This window comes from Balaenoptera physalus (assembly GCF_965194825.1).
Source record: "Balaenoptera physalus genome assembly, chromosome: 14".
Classification (NCBI taxonomy): Eukaryota; Metazoa; Chordata; class Mammalia; order Artiodactyla; family Balaenopteridae; genus Balaenoptera; species Balaenoptera physalus.
This window is the reverse complement of record NC_138893.1, coordinates 50,309,472-50,327,797: the sequence shown is the minus strand read 5'-3', so window position 1 is coordinate 50,327,797 and position 18,326 is coordinate 50,309,472. Positions and strand designations below refer to the sequence as shown.

At 56.1% G+C, this 18,326-nt stretch overlaps 1 protein-coding gene across 5 annotated transcripts; it reads left to right on the top strand.

Annotated features, from left to right (window-relative positions):
* Positions 1–919: 919 nt before the first annotated feature.
* On the top strand, positions 920–18,083 carry TLX1 (T cell leukemia homeobox 1). 5 transcript variants are annotated; one of them, XM_082424319.1, is made up of 6 exons: positions 920–943; positions 5,387–5,458; positions 6,384–10,963; positions 11,358–11,408; positions 13,029–13,230; positions 15,427–18,083. In XM_082424319.1, the coding sequence occupies exons 3-6, from the start codon at positions 10,150–10,152 to the stop codon at positions 15,647–15,649; spliced, it is 1,290 nt and encodes a 429-aa protein (XP_082280445.1). In that variant the 5' UTR covers positions 920–943; positions 5,387–5,458; positions 6,384–10,149; the 3' UTR covers positions 15,650–18,083. The 5 variants fall into 5 exon arrangements, with proteins under 5 accessions (XP_082280445.1, XP_082280444.1, XP_082280448.1 ...); XM_082424318.1 differs by lacking the exon at positions 920–943 and having other exon boundaries at positions 3,204–10,963; XM_082424322.1 differs by lacking the exons at positions 920–943; positions 15,427–18,083 and adding an exon at positions 13,939–14,198 and having other exon boundaries at positions 3,204–10,963.
* Positions 18,084–18,326: the final 243 nt, after the last annotated feature.

Genomic DNA, 18,326 nt, shown 5'->3' with positions numbered 1-18,326 from the left:
GGTGTGGGCAGCCGAGGCCAGGCCCGGGCTTGTGGGAGTGGGCAGCATGGGTGCCTAGGTCTCTCGGGGCGGCCCACCAAGCCTGCCCCCAGCGTGGAGCTTCCCATCCCCACCATCTCTCCCTGGCCTCAGGCAGCAGGGCGTTGTGGATGGAGGCAACCACTGCTCCCCTTAGCGTACTCCTCCAGAAGGTCCTGGTCACTGCCCTGCCGGATGCACTGAGCCCTTCTGCTGGGCGCAAGGCTCCCAGATTTGGCTCACTCCCACCCCTAGCTGGATATCCAGGGACTTTACCTTTGTTGCGTAAGCTGGGTGATCTGTCAAAGCTCAGCAGGCAGCAGTGGAAGGCAGCAGCAGGTGGGAGTCCTGGCTGGAGCAGGGGTCCTGGCTGGGGCAGGGTCTCCGTGGCAGTGCTGGCCACTGGATGATACCCAACAACGGCTGCAGCCCTAGGTTCCCAGGGTGGTGGCTCTCTTCTGCTCTCCTAGGATCCCCATGGCTCAGTCCCTAGGACACCCGCCCCACACCCAGTCCCAGGCCTTCTGTTTCTGGGTGGAGGAGGCAAGGGTGCCAACTTGCCCCAAGGTACTCAGAAGCATGGCTGTGTGCCCCCCACCCCTGAACACCCAGTCTCCACAGCTCTTGGGTGGAGCAAGACAAGGAAGTCTTGCTGGTGTGCTGGAGCACCAGCTGGAGGGTGTGTATGAGTGCTGAGGGGCGAGCTGGGACTCTGGTCGGCCACCCCACCCCCACCCCCACCTCCTGCACATGCAGGAGACACAGAGCCATGCTTCCGGCCTGGCCGTGGGAGTCCCAGGCCTAGGGCAGAGGAGTCATTTCCCAGCCACACCTGGGGGAGCTTCTTGTGGCCAGGGCACTGTGAGTCAGACCTCAAAAAGCTGCGTGTGAGCACTGGATCGGTCGAGATGCAGAGCATGTCAGGGTAGGAGAAGAACAGAACAAAAAGATGCCTGTGCTTGGAAACCATTGTCCAGAAAGACGGGGGATGGAGAGGGGAGCAGAAGTGCAGGTTCAGGAACCACACTGTCAATTGCTGGTGGTGGGGATTCCCGTGGCGGTGTCTGATTCCCGGTGAGGCTGCTGTGGAAATCCAGGATGAGAGGAAGGCAGGTCCCTAGGCAGGCGCTTCCAGCTTCTGGCCTTGGGGTCGGTGTGGCCCCCGGCAGTGGGAGTTGGGTGTCCTTACAAACCCCATTCACACCTCACTCTCACAGAGCCCCACATTCTACCCTTAAACCACGTTCACACACACATGGCCAGCACTGCACTCACTGTGGGTGGCTCACAGCTCTCCCTGCTCTTGCACACTCACCCACTCACTCACCCCACGCTCACACAGACTACACACACCTCCCTCACTAAGGCATCCAACTGGTCTCATCTCCAGTGGCAGGTTCACCTCCCTCCCCCTCCTGCCCTCACTTCAGGGCCAAAGGGGCACGAACGGAAGGCAGCTGAGAACCAGGGAGAAGGGTGGGCAGAGGAGGGCCGCGGCCCCTCCCTGTGTCAGCCCCCTCGCCGCTATCCCATTAATCAGAGCTTCACAGTCTAGTTGCGGATCCCCGGCGCCCAGTGCCCCACGTAGCCCGCGGGACAATGGGATTATTTCCGGGGGGAGAGGCTGCCTCGGGCAGGGGCTCAGGCAGTGGTGCCTCCTTTCCTCAATCCGTCCCTCGGCACCCAACCAGCGCCTGCGGCGGCTGGGGCGGGTGGCAGAGCGGATGCGGGTGGCGCGGGTGGCAGGGCGTGGCCGGCCTAATTCAATTAGCTGGGTCGCCGCCCCCTCCCCGCAACTCTGGGCCGGCTGGGGCTCAGCTTTGGGCAGCTGCTCTTTGTGCTGGGAGCCCATGCATATGGATACAGTCCCTCCGCCTTTGACACCCCCCCCCTTTCTGGCACCTGCGGCTCCGTACCCCGGCCGCCCTGAGAGAAGGAGACCTTGGCTCCCCAGAAAAGTTGGGAAACAGTTGGCTGCTGGTGGGCCCAAAGTGGCCGTCAGCAGCGGTGCGTGAAGGGAGCGAGGTGGGTTTTACCTGAGCAGGAGGGTCTGCGAGGAAGAGAGTGTACCTGTAGGTCTGTAGCCTCTGTGCAAACCTGCGTGTGTGCGAAGGGAGAGGTTTGGTTTGGTTTTGAATCTGTGTGGAGGATGTCTGAGTGTGGTTGAGTGTGTCTGTGGGCACCAGTGTACAAATGCGCAAAGGAGGCTTTGCGAGCATCTGTGGGGATTGCACACAGGAGTGTCTGCGTTTTGTGTGCAAGGGTTAGTGTGGGTCTGCGAGTCTGGGCGCCAGAGGGTGTTGTACCTGCACCAAGGCTGTATCTGGAAAGCCTCGGGCGTGCAGTGTCTGTAGGTGACCACTGGTGTATATGCAGGGGTCCGGGTGCAGGCAGGACAGTGTGAAACACATTTCCCCCGCCATCACCACGACCACCCGAGCAGCAGCAGCTAACCCTAGCTGCTCCCAGGCCGAATTCAAGGCCCCTCACCCCGCCCCGTGTTTTTCTGATGGAGGAGGAGCTTGGCGAGTTAATTTCAAACCCGAACTCCAGCTCAACTCATTTATTCGGAGGAAACTTCCCGAACCCACCAGGCTGGCGCAGAGGCTGTGGCCGGGCGGCCAGACCCTCTCATTGGCGGCGGGGTTCCAGCCGGCCAGGCTTTCCTTTGCCATGAACATCGCGGTCGCAGCTCCGCGGACGCCTGCAGCTTCCAACGTGCCCTGAGCGCTCTCAAAATTACCAGACCTGTCCATGCGAAGGCAGCCCGAGCTCCTAGGGGCGACCGCGAGACCTTCAACCCGGCTTCCCGGCCGCAGCCTGGGATTGAGCCCCCTGGGAGTCTGGGTTTCCTGGGCTTGGAGGTCTCCATCCGCCCTTCCTCTGAGGCCAAATCTCTGCTCCTGGAGGGGCGAGGAATTGAGGCAAGAAGTCTGGGTAGATATGGCTGCCGCAGCAGGTTCATGGCCCAGCAGGAAAGCTGGCCTCATTCTCTGATTCCCTGCGGAGACGGAGCAAGAGACCGGCGCACCCGTGGATCCCCAAGGGAGCCTGCCAGCCCCACGCCGAAGGCGGTGACAGTCCTCAGAGGGCTGACCTGCATCAGGCTAGTGCTCTCCCTGCTCCCGCTCCCTCCCAGGCACCTCGGCTGAGGGCCTGGCTAAGGGGGTGCCCTCCGACACAGGAAATTCCTCAGATCCAGCAGGACACCTGGTTGTTGAATACAGCCAAAGGTAGAGGCCAAGGGTGGGGGAGGCTGGCATGTTCCTGGGGCCCTGGGTCCTAGTTACTGGGACCCACTACTGGGAAGCCCTCCTGGGCTGTGCCTGTGGAGCCCTCCTGTCGGGGGATGGCAGGGCCATAAAGATCTGTCTTGCCCTGAACTTTCTCTCAGCTCACCCCCCCGCCCCACCTCACCCCACTCCACTCCACCCTTTGCTCCTGAGAGGAGACCTAGCATGGAAGACACACCCAGTCAAGGGCACCAGTGCTGGATGATGAGATCTGAGGGTCTCTGGGCCTCCCTTGGGAGGGAGTTGGTCAGAGAGAGCTGAGGCCCTAGCTCAGTGCCCAGAGGTGATGGGGCCAACAGCTTCCTTTTGGTCAGAAGCTGAGAGGGAGGCCTAGAAGGGAGGGCCTGAACATAAGGACCCCATTGCTCAAGCAGGCTTTGGGTTGGGGGTAGGAGGAGGAGAAAGGTGCTGGTCCCTAAATCAGGTAACAGCTGAGATGTGCCCTACATCAGGGAAGGTCTGTCCCCTGTCCCTCTGTCTTTGACCCATTTGGGGTCCCTCCACTGATGGGAAAAATGTGTGCCTGTCCTTCCACGTTGGAGAGATCCTCGGGCTTTGCTCTGTAAGCACCATCCCTGCGCTGGCCCTGGACAACCCCCACTGCCTGCCCTGAAGAATCACTGCACTGTGTGGCTGGACCCAGCCTGACCTGCTCACTCCCTCCTCCTCCATCCTAGGTTCCCAGAAAACACACTACCTCTCCCACCCCCTCACCCCCAGGTTCCTCAGAGGTGAAGTGCCCTTTACTGGGTTTCTAAGTCCCTGAGTCACCAGCTTCACCTGCCTCCTCCATGGATGGGGACATTTTTCTGCCCCTTTCCTGAGGCAGGTAAGCAAGGCAGAAGGGGTACCTTTGGTACTGGGAATCCAGACCCCAATGGCCCCCCTGGTCTGCTTTGTGTTACATGTCCCCTTACATATTTCTCAGCCTGTTCCATCCTTTCCCTTCAAAATGCCTATTGGGCATACCCTGTCTCCCGCTGCCCACACCCACAGGCCCATATGTGGCTATTTCCCCGACAATTACACTAGAAAATAAGAAGCTCCTCCCACAGATGTACACAAACCATCAGCAGCACACATCATTATTACACTCACACTGTCACACAGTAGCTGAAGGATACTCTCGCCCTGTAGTATGTGCCCATTACAGAGGAACAGTTACAGAAACACACTCTTAGCCTGTTACGGAAAACACACATTCACTTGCATTCTCACTGACGTACATCCTTACACAGACAAATCCAGTTTGTAAAAATGACCCAGACTCCCTTCCTCTCTCCCAGCACCCTTAGTGACATGTGTTTTGCTTGCAGTTATATACCAATAGCCTAACACAGTACTATCCCAACAGTCTAACACTGATACATAATAGACACTTAATACATACTTGTTGGGTAAATTAACAAAATCAGTCCTCAAAGACATGCCCGGTATGTCTGCACAGCTACCCTCACTGTCATGCACTTTCACATGCAGCTTTCCCCTCATGGACGCACAGTCCCACAAACACAAAGTAATTAAGTTATCACAAACACCCCTAAGCTAAAGGACAACCCCTGGCCCAGGGGTCTCTCCCAGAGCGGGGAGGGAGCCGGGTGGGATCCAAAGAGGCCTCCCCCTGTGGCTGAGCCCTCCCTTTTCTCTTCCCCCTGCCCCAGCCTCAGCCCCAGCTGCTCCCCTTTTAATTGGAGGTACTTCTTTATCCTGCAGGCAAGGGGAGGGGGGCTGGGATGGCGCTGGGGTTGGGCTGGTGTTACCAGGTGGCCTCAGGGCTCAAACTCACCTAGATGTCCAGGATACTCCTGCAAGGCAAGAACCACGACTGCCAAGTTTGGTGTTGAGGAAGCAGCTTGTAATGAGTGGAGTCGGAAAAGCAGCATTTGAGCCAGTCTCTGTCCCTTTCCGGGTTTCTGTGAGTCAGTTTTCTCATCTGTAAAATGGTGATAACAAAAGCCACACCACAAGATTATTGGAAGATGAAATGAGATAATTACTGTGACTGAAGGTGCCTAGGACATCACTTGTGCTTTGTGGGTCCTGCTTTCTTTTCCGCCCCGCCTCTTTCCTAGCAGGGCTACTCTGCAAAGCATGAAAAAGCACCGTGGAAACACCTCCACCGAAGCTGCACTGACTATAAGCTCTGTGTGAGTCTCCTCCCCCATTTCAGAAAACTTTCCAACCTGCAGCACTGTGCTCAGGTAACACTGCTTCCGGGAGGTAAGGGGGCAGAGCCCAGCGAATCCTCACCCTTTTGTCTCATCTTCCTAGGCAGAGATGGGACTGAGAGAGTAACCCTGGCCCCTCAGCAGCTATCCCAGTGGGAGACAAGGCTGAGGTTAAAGTGGACTCAAAAACTCCAGCTGTGGGGAGGCCAGCACCTCAGAACTAGATTGGGATAAAAGTTGACTCATAAGCAAGAGAGGTGAGTGGGAAGCACTGAAAACATCAGGCAGGCAGGCAGCTGTGAGGGCAGGGGAAAGTTAGGACATCCCTGGCTTGTTGGGTTTTGATGAGAAGAGCACCCTGACAGTCTTAGTGGGCCACTAGGCGGCTGTGACCTCTGCCACCCTAGGCTGGGCCAGCAAGGGCGAGGTCTCCTCCCAGGTACTCTGGACAACTGGTGCCAGACCTGAGGAGGTGAGTGAGGCAGATGCCCAAAGGGATGAAACAGGCAGGGTTGGAATGTCATAGGGGCTGGAAAAGTCCATCTGGAGGAAGAAGAAAGGAGGAAGAAGAGTGTGAGGAACACTCACAGGGTTTCCAGCATGGGCCAGAGAGTGGCAAAGAGAAGTTGTTCTGAGGGTTACCTAGAAAGGCAGCGTTTTAATTGCAGCGGGCAGAACTGTGGTTAGACTCAAATGTGACTTCCTGACTAACAGGAGCAAGGCAACTGGGACCCAGCCTCAAAGGAAGCTGAAGCACCCCTCCCCATCATTTTCAGCCTTATACAGAGAAAATAGTTCAGATTTGGGGGTTCCCAATCAATCCTCTTCTGTCTGTGGGACTTCGGGAAAGTTTGTTCATCTCACCAAGTCTTAGTTTTTGTTTACTTTTTAAAAAAAAAAATAGACTTCCCTGGTGGTGCAGTGGTTAAGAATCCGCCTGCCAATTCAGGGGACACAGGTTTGAGCCCTGGTCCGGGAAGATCCCATGTGCCACGAAGCAACTAAGCCCATGCACCACAACTACTGAACCCACATGCCTAGAGCCCATACTCCGCAACAAGAGAAGCCACTGCAATGAGAAGCCCGCACACTGCAGCGAAGAGTAGCCCCTGCTTGCTGCAACTAGAAAAAGTCCGTGCGCAGCAATGAAGACCCAATGCAGCCAATAAATAAATAAATAAATGTATTTTTAAAAAGAACTTCAAAAAAATTAAAAAATTAAAATAAAAATTAAAAAATGAGATATAATTCTTGTACCATAATATTCAGCCCTTTAAATCATACAATTAAGTGGTTTTTTAGTATATTCACAAAGTTGTGTAACCATCACCACTATCTAATTCTAGAATATTTCCATCACTACAAAAAGATCTGCAAACAGTAAATGCTGGAGAGGGTGTGGAGAAAAGGGAACCCTTTTGCACTGTTGGTGGGAATGTAAATTGATATAGCCACTATGGAGGACAGTATGGAGTTTCCTTAAAAAAACTAAAAATAGAATTACCATATGACCCAGCAATCCCACTACTGAGCATATGCCCTGAGAAAACCAGAATTCAAAAGGACACATGTACCACAATGTTCATTGCAACACTATTTACAATAGCCAGGACATGGAAACAAGCTAAATGTCCGATGATAGATGAATGGATAAAGAAGATGTGGTACATATATACAATGGAATATTACTCAGCCATAAAAAGAAACGAAATTGGGTCATTTGTAGAGATGTGGATGGACATAGAGTCTGTCATACAGAGTGAAGTAAGCCAGAAAGAGAAAAACAAATATCATATATTAATGCATATATGTGGAATCTAGAAAAATGGTACAGATGAACCTATTTGTAGGGAAGGAATAGAGACGTAGATGTAGAGAACAGACATGTGGATGTGGGGGGAAGGGGAGGGTGGGACAAACTGGGAGATCAGGTTTGACATAAATATACTACCATGTGTAAAATAGATAGCTAGTTGGAACCTGCTGTATAGCACAGGGAGCTCAGCTCGGTGCTCTGTGACAAACTAGATGGGTGGGATGGGGGGGTGGGAGGGAGGTCCAAGAGGGAGGGGATATATGTATACATATAGCTGATTCACTTCATTGTACACCAGAAACTAACACAACACTGTAAAGCAATTTTACTCCAATTAAAAAAAAAAAAAGAAAGAAAGAAACTTTGTATGCTTTTGCAGTCAATTCCCACTCCCCCCACCCCACTGCCAGCTCCTGGCAACCACTAATCTACTTTCTGCTTCTATGGATTTGCCTATCCTGGATGGTTCATATAAATGGAATCATACAACATGTGGCCTTTTTGTGCCTGGCTTCTTTCACTTAACATGATGTTTTCTAGGATTTTCTGTATTGTAGCAGGATTTACTTTTTATTCTTTTTTATGGTTGAATAACATTCCATTGTATGGATATACCACATTTTACTTATCCATTCATCAGATGATGGACATCTGAGTTGTTTCCACTTTTTGGCCATTATGAATAATACTGCTATGAACATTCATTCTGTTTTCTTAATTATTTAAAAATGAGGATGTTTCTATTAACGTCACAGGATTGTTGTGAGTCTTAAATGAGATCGGTGTGGTGCCTGGCACACAGTAGTTTCTCAGTAAAACATTTATGTTTATCTCTGCTTTAGTTCCCTCAAGATAAGAGGCAAGAAAGAGACTCATTCAGGCACAAACAACTTCCAAAAAAGTTCTGGAACGTCCTGTGTAGAAGTATAGTACCCTCCTGATTGGGTGGATGGAGAGGAGAGAACTGGCAAGGGAGTAGAGTTCTCTCTCATGTTTCTGCTTAGTGTTTACAAACAACCACCAACTTCATATCTGGCTTTGTCTTGAGTGGGCCTTTGTCCACCTGCCTGGAGCCCAGGCAAGGTTTTTCCCATAGAGATGTGCCTCCAACCAGCAGCCAGGCTTCCAGGCCAACCCATAAAAGCAGTTGAATCCAGCTCCTCCATCTTGATCAAGTCACTTAGCCTCGCTGAAATGTGGTTTCCTTGAATCCATAAAATGGGAATAATACTCATCTTGAAGAGCTGGTGTAGAGTTTATAGCGTTTTCTGTAACACTTACCACCATCTGGCTTATTGTATTTGCTTCTTTGTTTCTTGTATTCCATTCTGTGGAATGTAAACTCCATAAGGACAGGAACTTTGTTTTGTTCACCACTGTTTTCCCAGTGCCAAGAACAGTGACTGACACATAGTAGGCACTCAATAAAATATTTGTTGAATAAGGAGGTTCTTTCATTCATTATTTACCCAAGATGAGTATATTTTGTGGGCTGTACTCCACAGGGGGGAACAGAGATGAGTAAGCCATTCCCTGCCTCCAAGGAGATCTCTTCAGGTTAAAGTAACAGACATGGTCAAAGCAAATAGATTGCAATGAGATGTGTTAAGTAGAATGTGAGCCTCCACATTCTAGCATCTTGTCTGATAGAGACAGTCCCTCCCTGAAGGCCTGTTGAATCTGAAATAGACCAGAAATAGATCCCAAGTGATCCAACCTGTGCCCTTACCAGGGCTTGGCTCCTGGGAGGGAGCAGACCTTTCTCTACTAGAGAGGAGGAAGAGGGGAAGCAGAAAAAGGGAGTTTCCTTCTTCTCTCCTGGGCTCTAAGCCAGTCAGCCACAGGCAAAACTTTGAAAAGGCCTAAGTTTGTCCTAGATGTACTTCCCTGATCTTGGTCCCACCATACCCAGCCCTCACTGTTTTAAGCCCCTAGGCCTCCCTTCCAAGATTCCAAAAGTAAGAAAATAACTCCTTCCCCTCACTATAATCCAAAGGTTTCTTGCTTGGAATAGCCAGCCCTGGGCTAGTTGCTAGGTGAAAGCAATCTGATTGAATTCATTCACATACTGTGGGAACTGCTTCTTGAAGCTTCTGTCTATTTAAAAGGAAAGGGGGTGTCTTGATGCCTGGGCACCCCAGCAGCAGGCCCCAAGCCAACTCCCTTGACTTGTGCCTGTCTTTCAGGAAGTCTTCCCTCCCTCAGTTTCTCTAAATTGGCAGAGCTGGGGTTGTTGCTGTCTTTTTCAAGAACATATAGCCAGTTGTTCATAGGCCTGTGTTTTAAAAGACAAGCCTGAACTCACCTTCCTGCCTCAGGGGCCTGGGCTCCATACCCGGGGAGTAGACAGTCTTCTACTTTCTAACAAGCCGGACTGCAAGTTTGGAGTAAATCCTCTGGTTGACAGACAGGTGCTTCCCAGCTGAGCCCTTGGGGTGATTCTCCAGTAGCGCTGGGATGCCCCTTCCCCAGAGGCCTGGTGAGCTGGCCCTTTTGGCCCAATTCTAAGCAAGCGGGCGGCTCCTGCCAGGCTGGGAAGAGGACTCTGACCTCCACCTCCTTGGGGCCATCTGTCTATCGGTCTCTGGGAATGCCGGCCTCCTATTCTTTTTCTTTCTCCTCTTAAGCCTCTGGTTGGCCTTTTCTCTCTCTTCCTGAACTACTTCTCTGAGCCTCTGTCTCAGTCCCTCCGTCTCGGGCTCCTACATCTGTCTCGGCTCCAGGCCTCCCTCTCCCGTTCTCCGCCCCTCCCCCGCGCTGTCATTCACCCCGCTCCTCTCCGCGCACAGCCAATGGAGAGACCCGGCCGAAACGGCGAGGCTCGCTCGCACCGGGCTTTTTCGCCCGGTGATTGATGTCCCAGAGTCAACAGCTAGCGAGCAGCCGGAGAGGGGAAGAATACGGCGCCCCCTCTCTCCTTCCCCTCCCCCCTACTTTAGCCCCTCTGCGCACTTCGCCTCCAAGTCTCGGCGCAGCCAGGAGCCGCTGCTGCCTCCGCGCCTCCGCGCCGCTGCGCGCTGCCCCCGAGCCAAGCACAGCGAGTGCCACCGCCGAGGCCCCCCCCCCCACCGCAGGGCCGGGGTCGGGGGCCAGCATGGAGCACCTGGGTCCGCACCATCTCCACCCGGGCCACGCAGAGCCCATCAGCTTTGGCATCGACCAGATCCTCAACAGCCCGGACCAGGGCAGCTGCATGGGGCCCTCCTCTCGCCTCCAGGACGGAGAATACGGCCTTGGCTGTTTGGTTGGAGGCGCCTACCCTTACGGCGGCGGGGGCCCCGCGGCCGGGGCGGGGGCCGGGGGCGCGGGGGCCTATGCCGCTGGAGGCCCGAGCGGCCCCGGTGGCCCGGCGGGCGGCGGCGGCGGCGCCTGCAGCATGGGCCCGCTGGCCGGCTCCTACAACGTGAACATGGCCTTGGCGGGCGGCCCCGGTCCCGGCGGCGGCGGCGGCGGCGGCGGCGGCGGGGGGGGCGCGCTGAGCGCTGCGGGGGTGATACGAGTGCCCGCGCACAGGCCGCTAGCTGGAGCGGTGGCCCACCCTCAACCTCTGGCTACCGGTTTGCCCACCGTGCCCTCCGTGCCTGCCGTGCCGGGCGTCAACAACCTCACCGGCCTCACCTTTCCCTGGATGGAGAGTAACCGCAGATACACAAAGGACAGGTTCACAGGTGAGTCCGGCCCGCGCGCGCCCCGCCTGGCCGCGGTCCCGGCTCTCCTCTACCCCCTCGCTCCTGCCCCGTGGCTCCCCGCAGCCCCCTCTGTGCGCCAGGTCTCCCAGCTCCTCTTGGTGCCTCCCCCAAGTTCAGCCTCCCGCCACCTCTCTAAGCTCGCGGAATCGACTTGCTGGAAGAGTTCTCCCAGCCTGGGCCCCTCTCCGTCTCTCCCACAGGACCCCTGCTCTGAGACGCTCTCCCTGATCCCCTCTCGGAGTCCCCTGGGCCCGGTCAGGCGGAGGGAAGGGGGATGTAGCTTCGGGACTACTACCTTCCGCCGGCATTTGGGGCTCGGGTATCTCGGAGAAAGGGGCGCGATGTGAACAAACTGTTTCTTCCGTCCCGGCAGACATTCTCTGGCCGAGGCGGCGAGCCCCAGAATCAGACGCAAGGAAAACAGGTTCCCCACCTCCCTTCCCCTACACACACACACACACACACACACACACACACTTCGCGCTCCGTGGTCCAGTGCCCGTTGCGCTGCCGAACCCGGTAGAGGCTCCGAGCCGGAGTAAAGCAACAGAGCTGGCGGGCCCTTCTACCCGGACTGCAGGCTCCGTCCGGGTCAGTGGCAGCGCGAGGCTGAGCCGCCCGCTTCATTTTCGTTCTGTCCCGGCTCGGCGTCCTCCCCTCTGGGCCCAGCCTTGTTTCCTCCGGCGTGAATAATGCACCGGCCAGGCCCGTGATCGATCGGCAGCCGAAAGAACTCCTGGGACGATTACGCACTCAGCGGCGGCCGCCTGCCGCCCTCTCAGCTGCCTGCTCCGCGCCTTCCTCAGCTTGCCTCGGCTCCCTCCGCTCCCGCTTCCGCTCACGGCACTCGGCTCTCGCTCCTGCGCGGGCCCCTTTCCCCGGCCTCACTTCCCGCCGCCCTTAGCGTTCCCTGGATCCGAGACTACGATCCTCCCGCCGGACCAGGCCCCCAAGCCCGCTGGGAAGCAGCCACGAGTTGAGCCTGAGTTCCTGGCCGGGCCTTAGACAGAGGAAACAGGAGGCATAGGCGGCTGCCGACCGACCACGACGTGGGGCTCCCATGGGGCTCGGGCTCCAGGGCCCAATGGTGGAAGGGGAATAGGCAGTTAAGAGCTAGACCCTGGGCTAAGCCCCTGTTCCAGCCTTGGGTCTGACCCTTGGGCCCTAGGCCCAGACCCTGGGTCTGTGGCAAACTGAGGTGGAGGGAGGTAGAAGAGCCATTCCACTCTGGGCCTCCGAAGGGGCCCCAGTGCCCCAACGCAAGTCCTCTCAGGCCTGGGGAGGCAGGGCCTAGTGCCCCATCCCACTCCCCCACCCAGGCCAGGCTGGTCTTAAAAGACTCTGATGGAACACCCCCCTCCCCCCCCATCCTGGAACCCACTGGGCCTGGGTCTCTGGCGAAAAGATACTCCACGTAGCCTACCTAGGGGAGCCACAGCCTGCTGTAATCTTGCTTCAGGCCTAAAGAAGGTTCTGAGGGAGTATATGGCTGTCACCTTATGCATCTGCCTTTGTGCCTGTGCTTGTCTGGGTGTCAGCTTGTCTGGGTGTATAGACCTATAATTTGCCCCTGTTGTATGTGATGTGTCTGTGTATGTTGCTGTGTGATAGAGGCCTCAGGTCAGGACCCAGGATTCAGGGCCTTGACCAAGAATAGCCTCTTACCGTTGGGCAGCTTCCCTGAGGCTGGAGACCTGAGGCTATGGGGGGGACTGCGACCTTTAGCTCGCCTCAGACGTGCCCCTCAAGGAGACTGCGGCTGTGTCTGATGGGCACGTGGGAGCCCAGGGCTAGGGAGGCCTCCGTGGTGGCGGCAGTGGCGTCGGCCTGGCGGGCGGGGTGGGGGGCCATTTCACGCCGCGGGCTTGGAGCTGAGGGCTGACGGGAGGACCACAGCCCTTCTCTTGGGGTCTAGCCGCTGCGCTCGCTGACTCGCGGGGTGTCGGGCCTGGGACGCCTCCTGACGCTCTGCCGCTTGCCTCTGCCGTCTGTCTGTCTCCCGCTCCAGTGGCCCTCTCACCCTTCACTGTAACACGCCGTATAGGTCACCCCTATCAGAATCGGACGCCCCCCAAGAAGAAGAAGCCGCGCACGTCCTTCACGCGCCTGCAGATCTGCGAGCTAGAGAAGCGCTTCCACCGCCAGAAGTACCTGGCCTCGGCCGAGCGCGCCGCCCTGGCCAAGGCGCTCAAAATGACCGACGCGCAAGTCAAAACCTGGTTCCAGAACCGGCGTACAAAGTGGAGGTAAGCGCGCTGGGCGGGCGCGGCCGTGGGTGGCGCAGTCCCCGGCTCCGGGCCTCTCTTGGGGCGTTCATAACTCCCATGCTCGCCACTTTCCTATGGCTCTGGTTCGGAGGAGCGCGCTGCTCTGCTAGGCTCGCGGGGAGCGGAAAGCCACCGTGGCCGATGACGGGACGGGGCCGGAGAGCCCCAGCTGTTTTTCTTTCCGGCTTTCTGGCCCGGGGGAGCACACTCAGTGCGGGTGTAGACGCGGCTGGTCTCCGCCGCTGCTTGGGGAAACGTCCGGGTTCGAGCGAAGTCTACGCAGTCCAGGCTTCCGAGATCAGTGAGTCCTGAGGGACTTTTTGTTTGCGCAAACTTACGCGTACAGAGATGCCTCGTCTATCCCGGAGACCGGAGGTAGGATGGCAGGCGCCCTGTTTCTGCGCCCCAGCCGGGCTCCCGCTAGAGCGTCTGAGACCCCATACCGTGGGCCTGGGCCCTGCTGACTCCCTCCTCCCCAGACGCCTGGCCTGGGCGCAGCGGGTCCCCTACCCGGGAAGGGGAAAATCAGTTTGCGCCGGCTGCGTTGGGGTTTTTGAGGGTCCCACTGAAAGGGGGATCAATCAGGAGCAGATGGGTGTATGTGTGTGAGTGAGAGAGAAAGAGAGAAACATTTTCTCTTCTCTCGTCACACACCCACAACTACACTCATTTTTTTCCCCCACACAGGCGCTTTCTCCGGTTGCACCCTCTTGCACCCCTGCACCTTCCCGCACATCTGGCCCGCATACTCGGTTCCACACAGCCGGGAGTTTCTTGCTAGCTCAGGCCTCAGTGGGGAGAGCGAGAGAGTCTGGGCGAAGTCCCCGGCGCCTGGCCGGGAGGGCCTGGGTCCGGAGGAAGGAATTGGAGTTTCTTTTTCTGAATGAAGGCTAGGAATCTGCCGCCGTGGCCACAAAGGAAGCCACTGCCCTGCGAGTCTGCTGCTCCCCCCCACATTCCTGCTGCTGGGGAAGGGGTGGGAGACATTGCTCCAGACCTCTGGAAAGCTAAGGAGGGAGCAAGGGCTGGGGGGGGGGGAGGGGGGTGGACGTACTTGCATTCCCAAGGCCCACCGGGGCTGCAGCCTAGGGGAGGGGAGGGAGTCCGGCAAGCCCTTGGGGTCGGGGCACAGAGAAAAATAGAGAGTAGCAGGCAGAGAGAAACTGATACACAAGGGGGGGGGGCGGCGGCAAAGACAAACACCCCACCCAGGGAGAAAAGGAAAAAACAGTCAGCCTGAAGAAGTCTTATGTACAATAACGGAAAGCCATAGATGACTAAAACCTTCATTTTCATTTCAAACAAATTCCCTGAAGTTCTGAGAGAAGGAAGAGAGTAGGGTGAGAGAAAACAAGAGAAAAAAAGACACAAAGTCTAAAGGAAGAGACATAGTTTGAAATGTGGGGAAGAAGGGGAAGACAAGAGACAGAAAGACACAGAGCGAAAAGGCTAGAAGGGGCGGCGAGGAGGCCGGCGTCCGCCACTGAGAGAGGCCCTCGCTGGCTTCGCGCGGCTTCATCGATCGCCTACAAATTGCTTCTGGAGGCCCCGGGGACTCCCATTAGGTCTGTCCACCTTAGAGACAGACGTTTGATCTCAGTTGACGGGGTGGAGGGGAGGCATTAAATGGAATAAGTGAGTCATCGCCTCCCTGGACCGCCTCGGAGGAAGCCGGCCGGTCCGGCGGGAATCCCGGCAGGGCACAGGGCTCGGTGCAGGAGGTCAGAAGACTGGGAGAGGTTCGCAGAGGGAAGGGGGAGAAGAGAGGTCTGTCAGGGCAGCTCATATCCACTGGCCCTTGCCCCTGCCCTGGACTGGTGGGGAGGGTGAGGCCCCTCGGGCTTGGGAAGGTTCCTGGTCTTCCTGGGGTCTGGGGAGAGGCGAAATGCCATCCTAGCCCTGGCTGCGCCTTCCAGGCTGGTGAGGGTGTGGGCCCTGCCTGGAGCCGGGGAGCCCCAGCTGCTTGGGCCTATCGGATTTCCCCCAGCTCCCCCAGGATACCCCCCAATCTACTTTTGGGGCTTCCAGTCTTTGTGGAGTCAGGACCCTCAAGATAAGGGAATGCATTCAAGGGGCCCAAGCGGAAATTGGGGGCTGCGAAGGGGAGCAGTGTTCGTTCAGGCTGTCTCCCGGGAGCGCACCCGAAGCGTCGGTAACGGCTTGTCCCCGGTGCAGGCGGCAGACCGCGGAGGAGCGTGAGGCCGAGAGGCAGCAGGCGAACCGCATCCTCCTGCAGCTGCAGCAAGAGGCCTTCCAGAAGAGCCTGGCGCAGCCGCTGCCCGCCGACCCGCTTTGCGTGCACAACTCCTCGCTCTTCGCCCTGCAGAACCTGCAGCCGTGGTCTGACGACTCGACCAAGATCACCAGCGTCACGTCCGTGGCGTCGGCCTGCGAGTGAGCCTGCCTGCTCCGCCCCGTGAGACCCGGGCCCAGCCAAGGGTCGCGAGGCCTGAGAGCCGCGACTCTCGCCGCCCTCCTGCCGAAGACTGCGCGCAGCAGGGGAACGCCGTGCCCCTCCGCACCGGCCCGCGCTCTCGCGCCGACGCTGTTCTCTTTTCGGTGGAAAAGAAGAGAAGACCGTGCAAGAAAGGGACGCGCGGCCGCCTCCCAGATGCCTATGCGGTCCCGCGCCTGCTGGAACTGTTCGGAGTCCTCCGTTTGCGTCTCTTATTTTATTCTGATTTTTAACGTGGGACTGAGAGAGGCAGGAGAGGTGGAGGAAGAAGAGCTTCTGGGATCCCTAGAGGACAGCATGAGCTGTCATTTGAACTTGCCCTGGGGAGAGCACTCTGATTTCCACTCCCCATCATACACGGACACCCACAAGCCCTCGCAGAGGTGATTTCACTGTTCCTCCTGGTGTCACCCCACAGTCACACACAGGGGACCTATGGCAGAGTGTTATGCACACACAGGGCCACAGCCTTCACACCCTTGACCCTTACTATCAGGGGTGACCCAGATTCATTCTGAACAGCATGGCACTTCTCACAAACACAAGGCCACGGTCACACTGTGACACATCGTCACACACACAGCAGTCACAACAGCGTCACTTGGCCTGCCAGACCCCCATCACATAGCCTAGCCGCACCCAGGTACGCACAGGCAGGCTTCCACACAAACTCAGCCTATTTCTCCAGATCCTGTTCGTTGGGGGCATTTAAGTTATGCACTTATAAGGTGTTTTCTGTGTAACCTTTTTATAAAGTGCTTGTGTAATTTATGTGAAAAAATAATAAAACCCTCCGGATCCGGAGTCAAGGCTGCCTGCTCCTTGCTGAGCCCAGCACCTTGCAGCTACTTGGGTTTGGTGTGAGCTGGTGCAGCCAGGGCAGCCCTTGGTACCTAAATTTGAGGGACATCTGGGGGCCAGGACCTACAGGCTCTGGAGAGAGGAAAGAAGGAGGGGAAGAAATGGAGAGAAGGCAGTGCTGAGGAAAGTTGGGAGAGCCAGGGTCTCCTGGGACAGCCAGTGCTAGAGATTTGTCTTTGGGTGTGAGAGTTATGCGTGTGCATTGTGTGTTTCTGATGGGTGTGGGCAATCAGGATTTCACTGATAATGAATGTTTGTAAGTGTTCAAGTATGTAATTTTGTTTGCAGTTGTGTGTGCTTATTCTGCTTAAGTTGCAAATCGAAACTACCGTTATACATACGAAGTTGTAGTGGTGTGTGTGTGACCATGTATGAATGTGGCTTTTTGGATTGTTGTGTAATCACCCACCAGTGTCTGTGATTGTGAACGAATCATGTGGTAATGTTTGTGAAAGTACATATTAGTTTCTCATTGTGCATCTATTTTTGTGTTAAATGTGTGAATGTTTGTGATTGTGTATCATCTATAATCGTATGAATGCAATCATGTATGAGATGTGTTTTACTGTATATATTTGTGTGGGACCGTATATAATTGGGGGAGTGAATTAACGGGGAGTGTGGATCATTGTGGGTGACTGTCCCTGCAGGTGAGTGTGTGTGGTGTTGTGTGAGTGGGTGTAATTGTGCACTGCTGGTGTACATGGTGGTGGGGGTCTAAGGTGGGGTGTGCAGATACATTGTGGGGGTATCAGCATCGGCTTGGAGTTTGGGGGTTCCAGGCTGTTACCCAGCAAGCTGGAGAGACTGGGGCATGCTGTCAGCAATCGGGTCAGGATCCTCTGTGGTGCTCAAAACAAGACTTCCCAGCTTCCAGCACTAGCCTGGCCTAGGAGGGAATCTGAAAAACAGACTTCCCAGGGACCTTCAGGGAGGCCCCAGACCACTTCAGCAGGGACAGCAGCCACAGTACACAACCCTCTGCATAACATTTAGTCCCCTGCCTACTAGACCAATCTCAGGATGCACAAAACTGACTTGAGCCTGCTTTTCTGGAAGAAGCTAGGTGGTGAAGGCTTTGGGGAACATGTCATCCTTGTATAGGAGGGTGGGGGCATAGGGGGCTCTTTCTTTGGGATGGGAGAGTGAGAGAACTTTGTGGCTAAAAACTAGAAGAGAGTGGGGTGTGGGGCTTGTTTGTGTATGCAGAGTTGTGTGCACCCACACTGGGGTTGAGTGGAGGAGAGTTATGGAAACCATTAGAGCCCTCATGCTCGCCCAGACTGCCATCCTGGATCTGCCATATGATATGGGGACAAAGCACAGCAACCTCCAACCCAAGGAGGTCCAAGGGGAAATTTGGCTGAGTGGGCAAAGGGCAGTGTTGTTCACCTCTCATCTGTGGCCCCCTTGGAGTAGGATCTGGGCAGAAGAGGATTCTGGGACCAAAGGACTTCCGGGGTAGAGGGGCTACCCCACCCCCAGGCCCACCCGGTGACCAGGCCAGGCCCTGACGGTGTGTTGGTCGTGGGGAGAAAGTTCTGGCCTCAACGTCAAGTCTGCAGTGGGTCTCCCGCCGGCACTGGCTGCCGCATCCAGTACCGGGCCAAGCGAAATCTGGAAATGGCCTTCTGGAACCGCAGAATTTGGCTCCTTCTGCCTGGGCAGGTCTGGCTGTTCTTCCCCTCCCGCCGCCGGGACTGGAGCTGCCCAGCCCGGACCTTCTTCGTTCGGTGAGGTATCTCTCCTTCATTTGCGT

What these genes read in the sequence shown, in the direction of transcription:
- TLX1 (XM_082424319.1), top strand. Translation starts at nt 10,150, where the DNA reads ATGTCCCAGAGTCAACAGCTAGCGAGCAGCCGGAGAGGGGAAGAATAC. An exon ending in ATCAGACGCAAGGAAAACAG is followed by an intron (nt 11,409 to 13,028) that starts GTTCCCCACCTC and finishes CACGCCGTATAG; the next exon opens with GTCACCCCTATCAGAATCGG. An exon ending in AACCGGCGTACAAAGTGGAG is followed by an intron (nt 13,231 to 15,426) that starts GTAAGCGCGCTG and finishes TCCCCGGTGCAG; the next exon opens with GCGGCAGACCGCGGAGGAGC.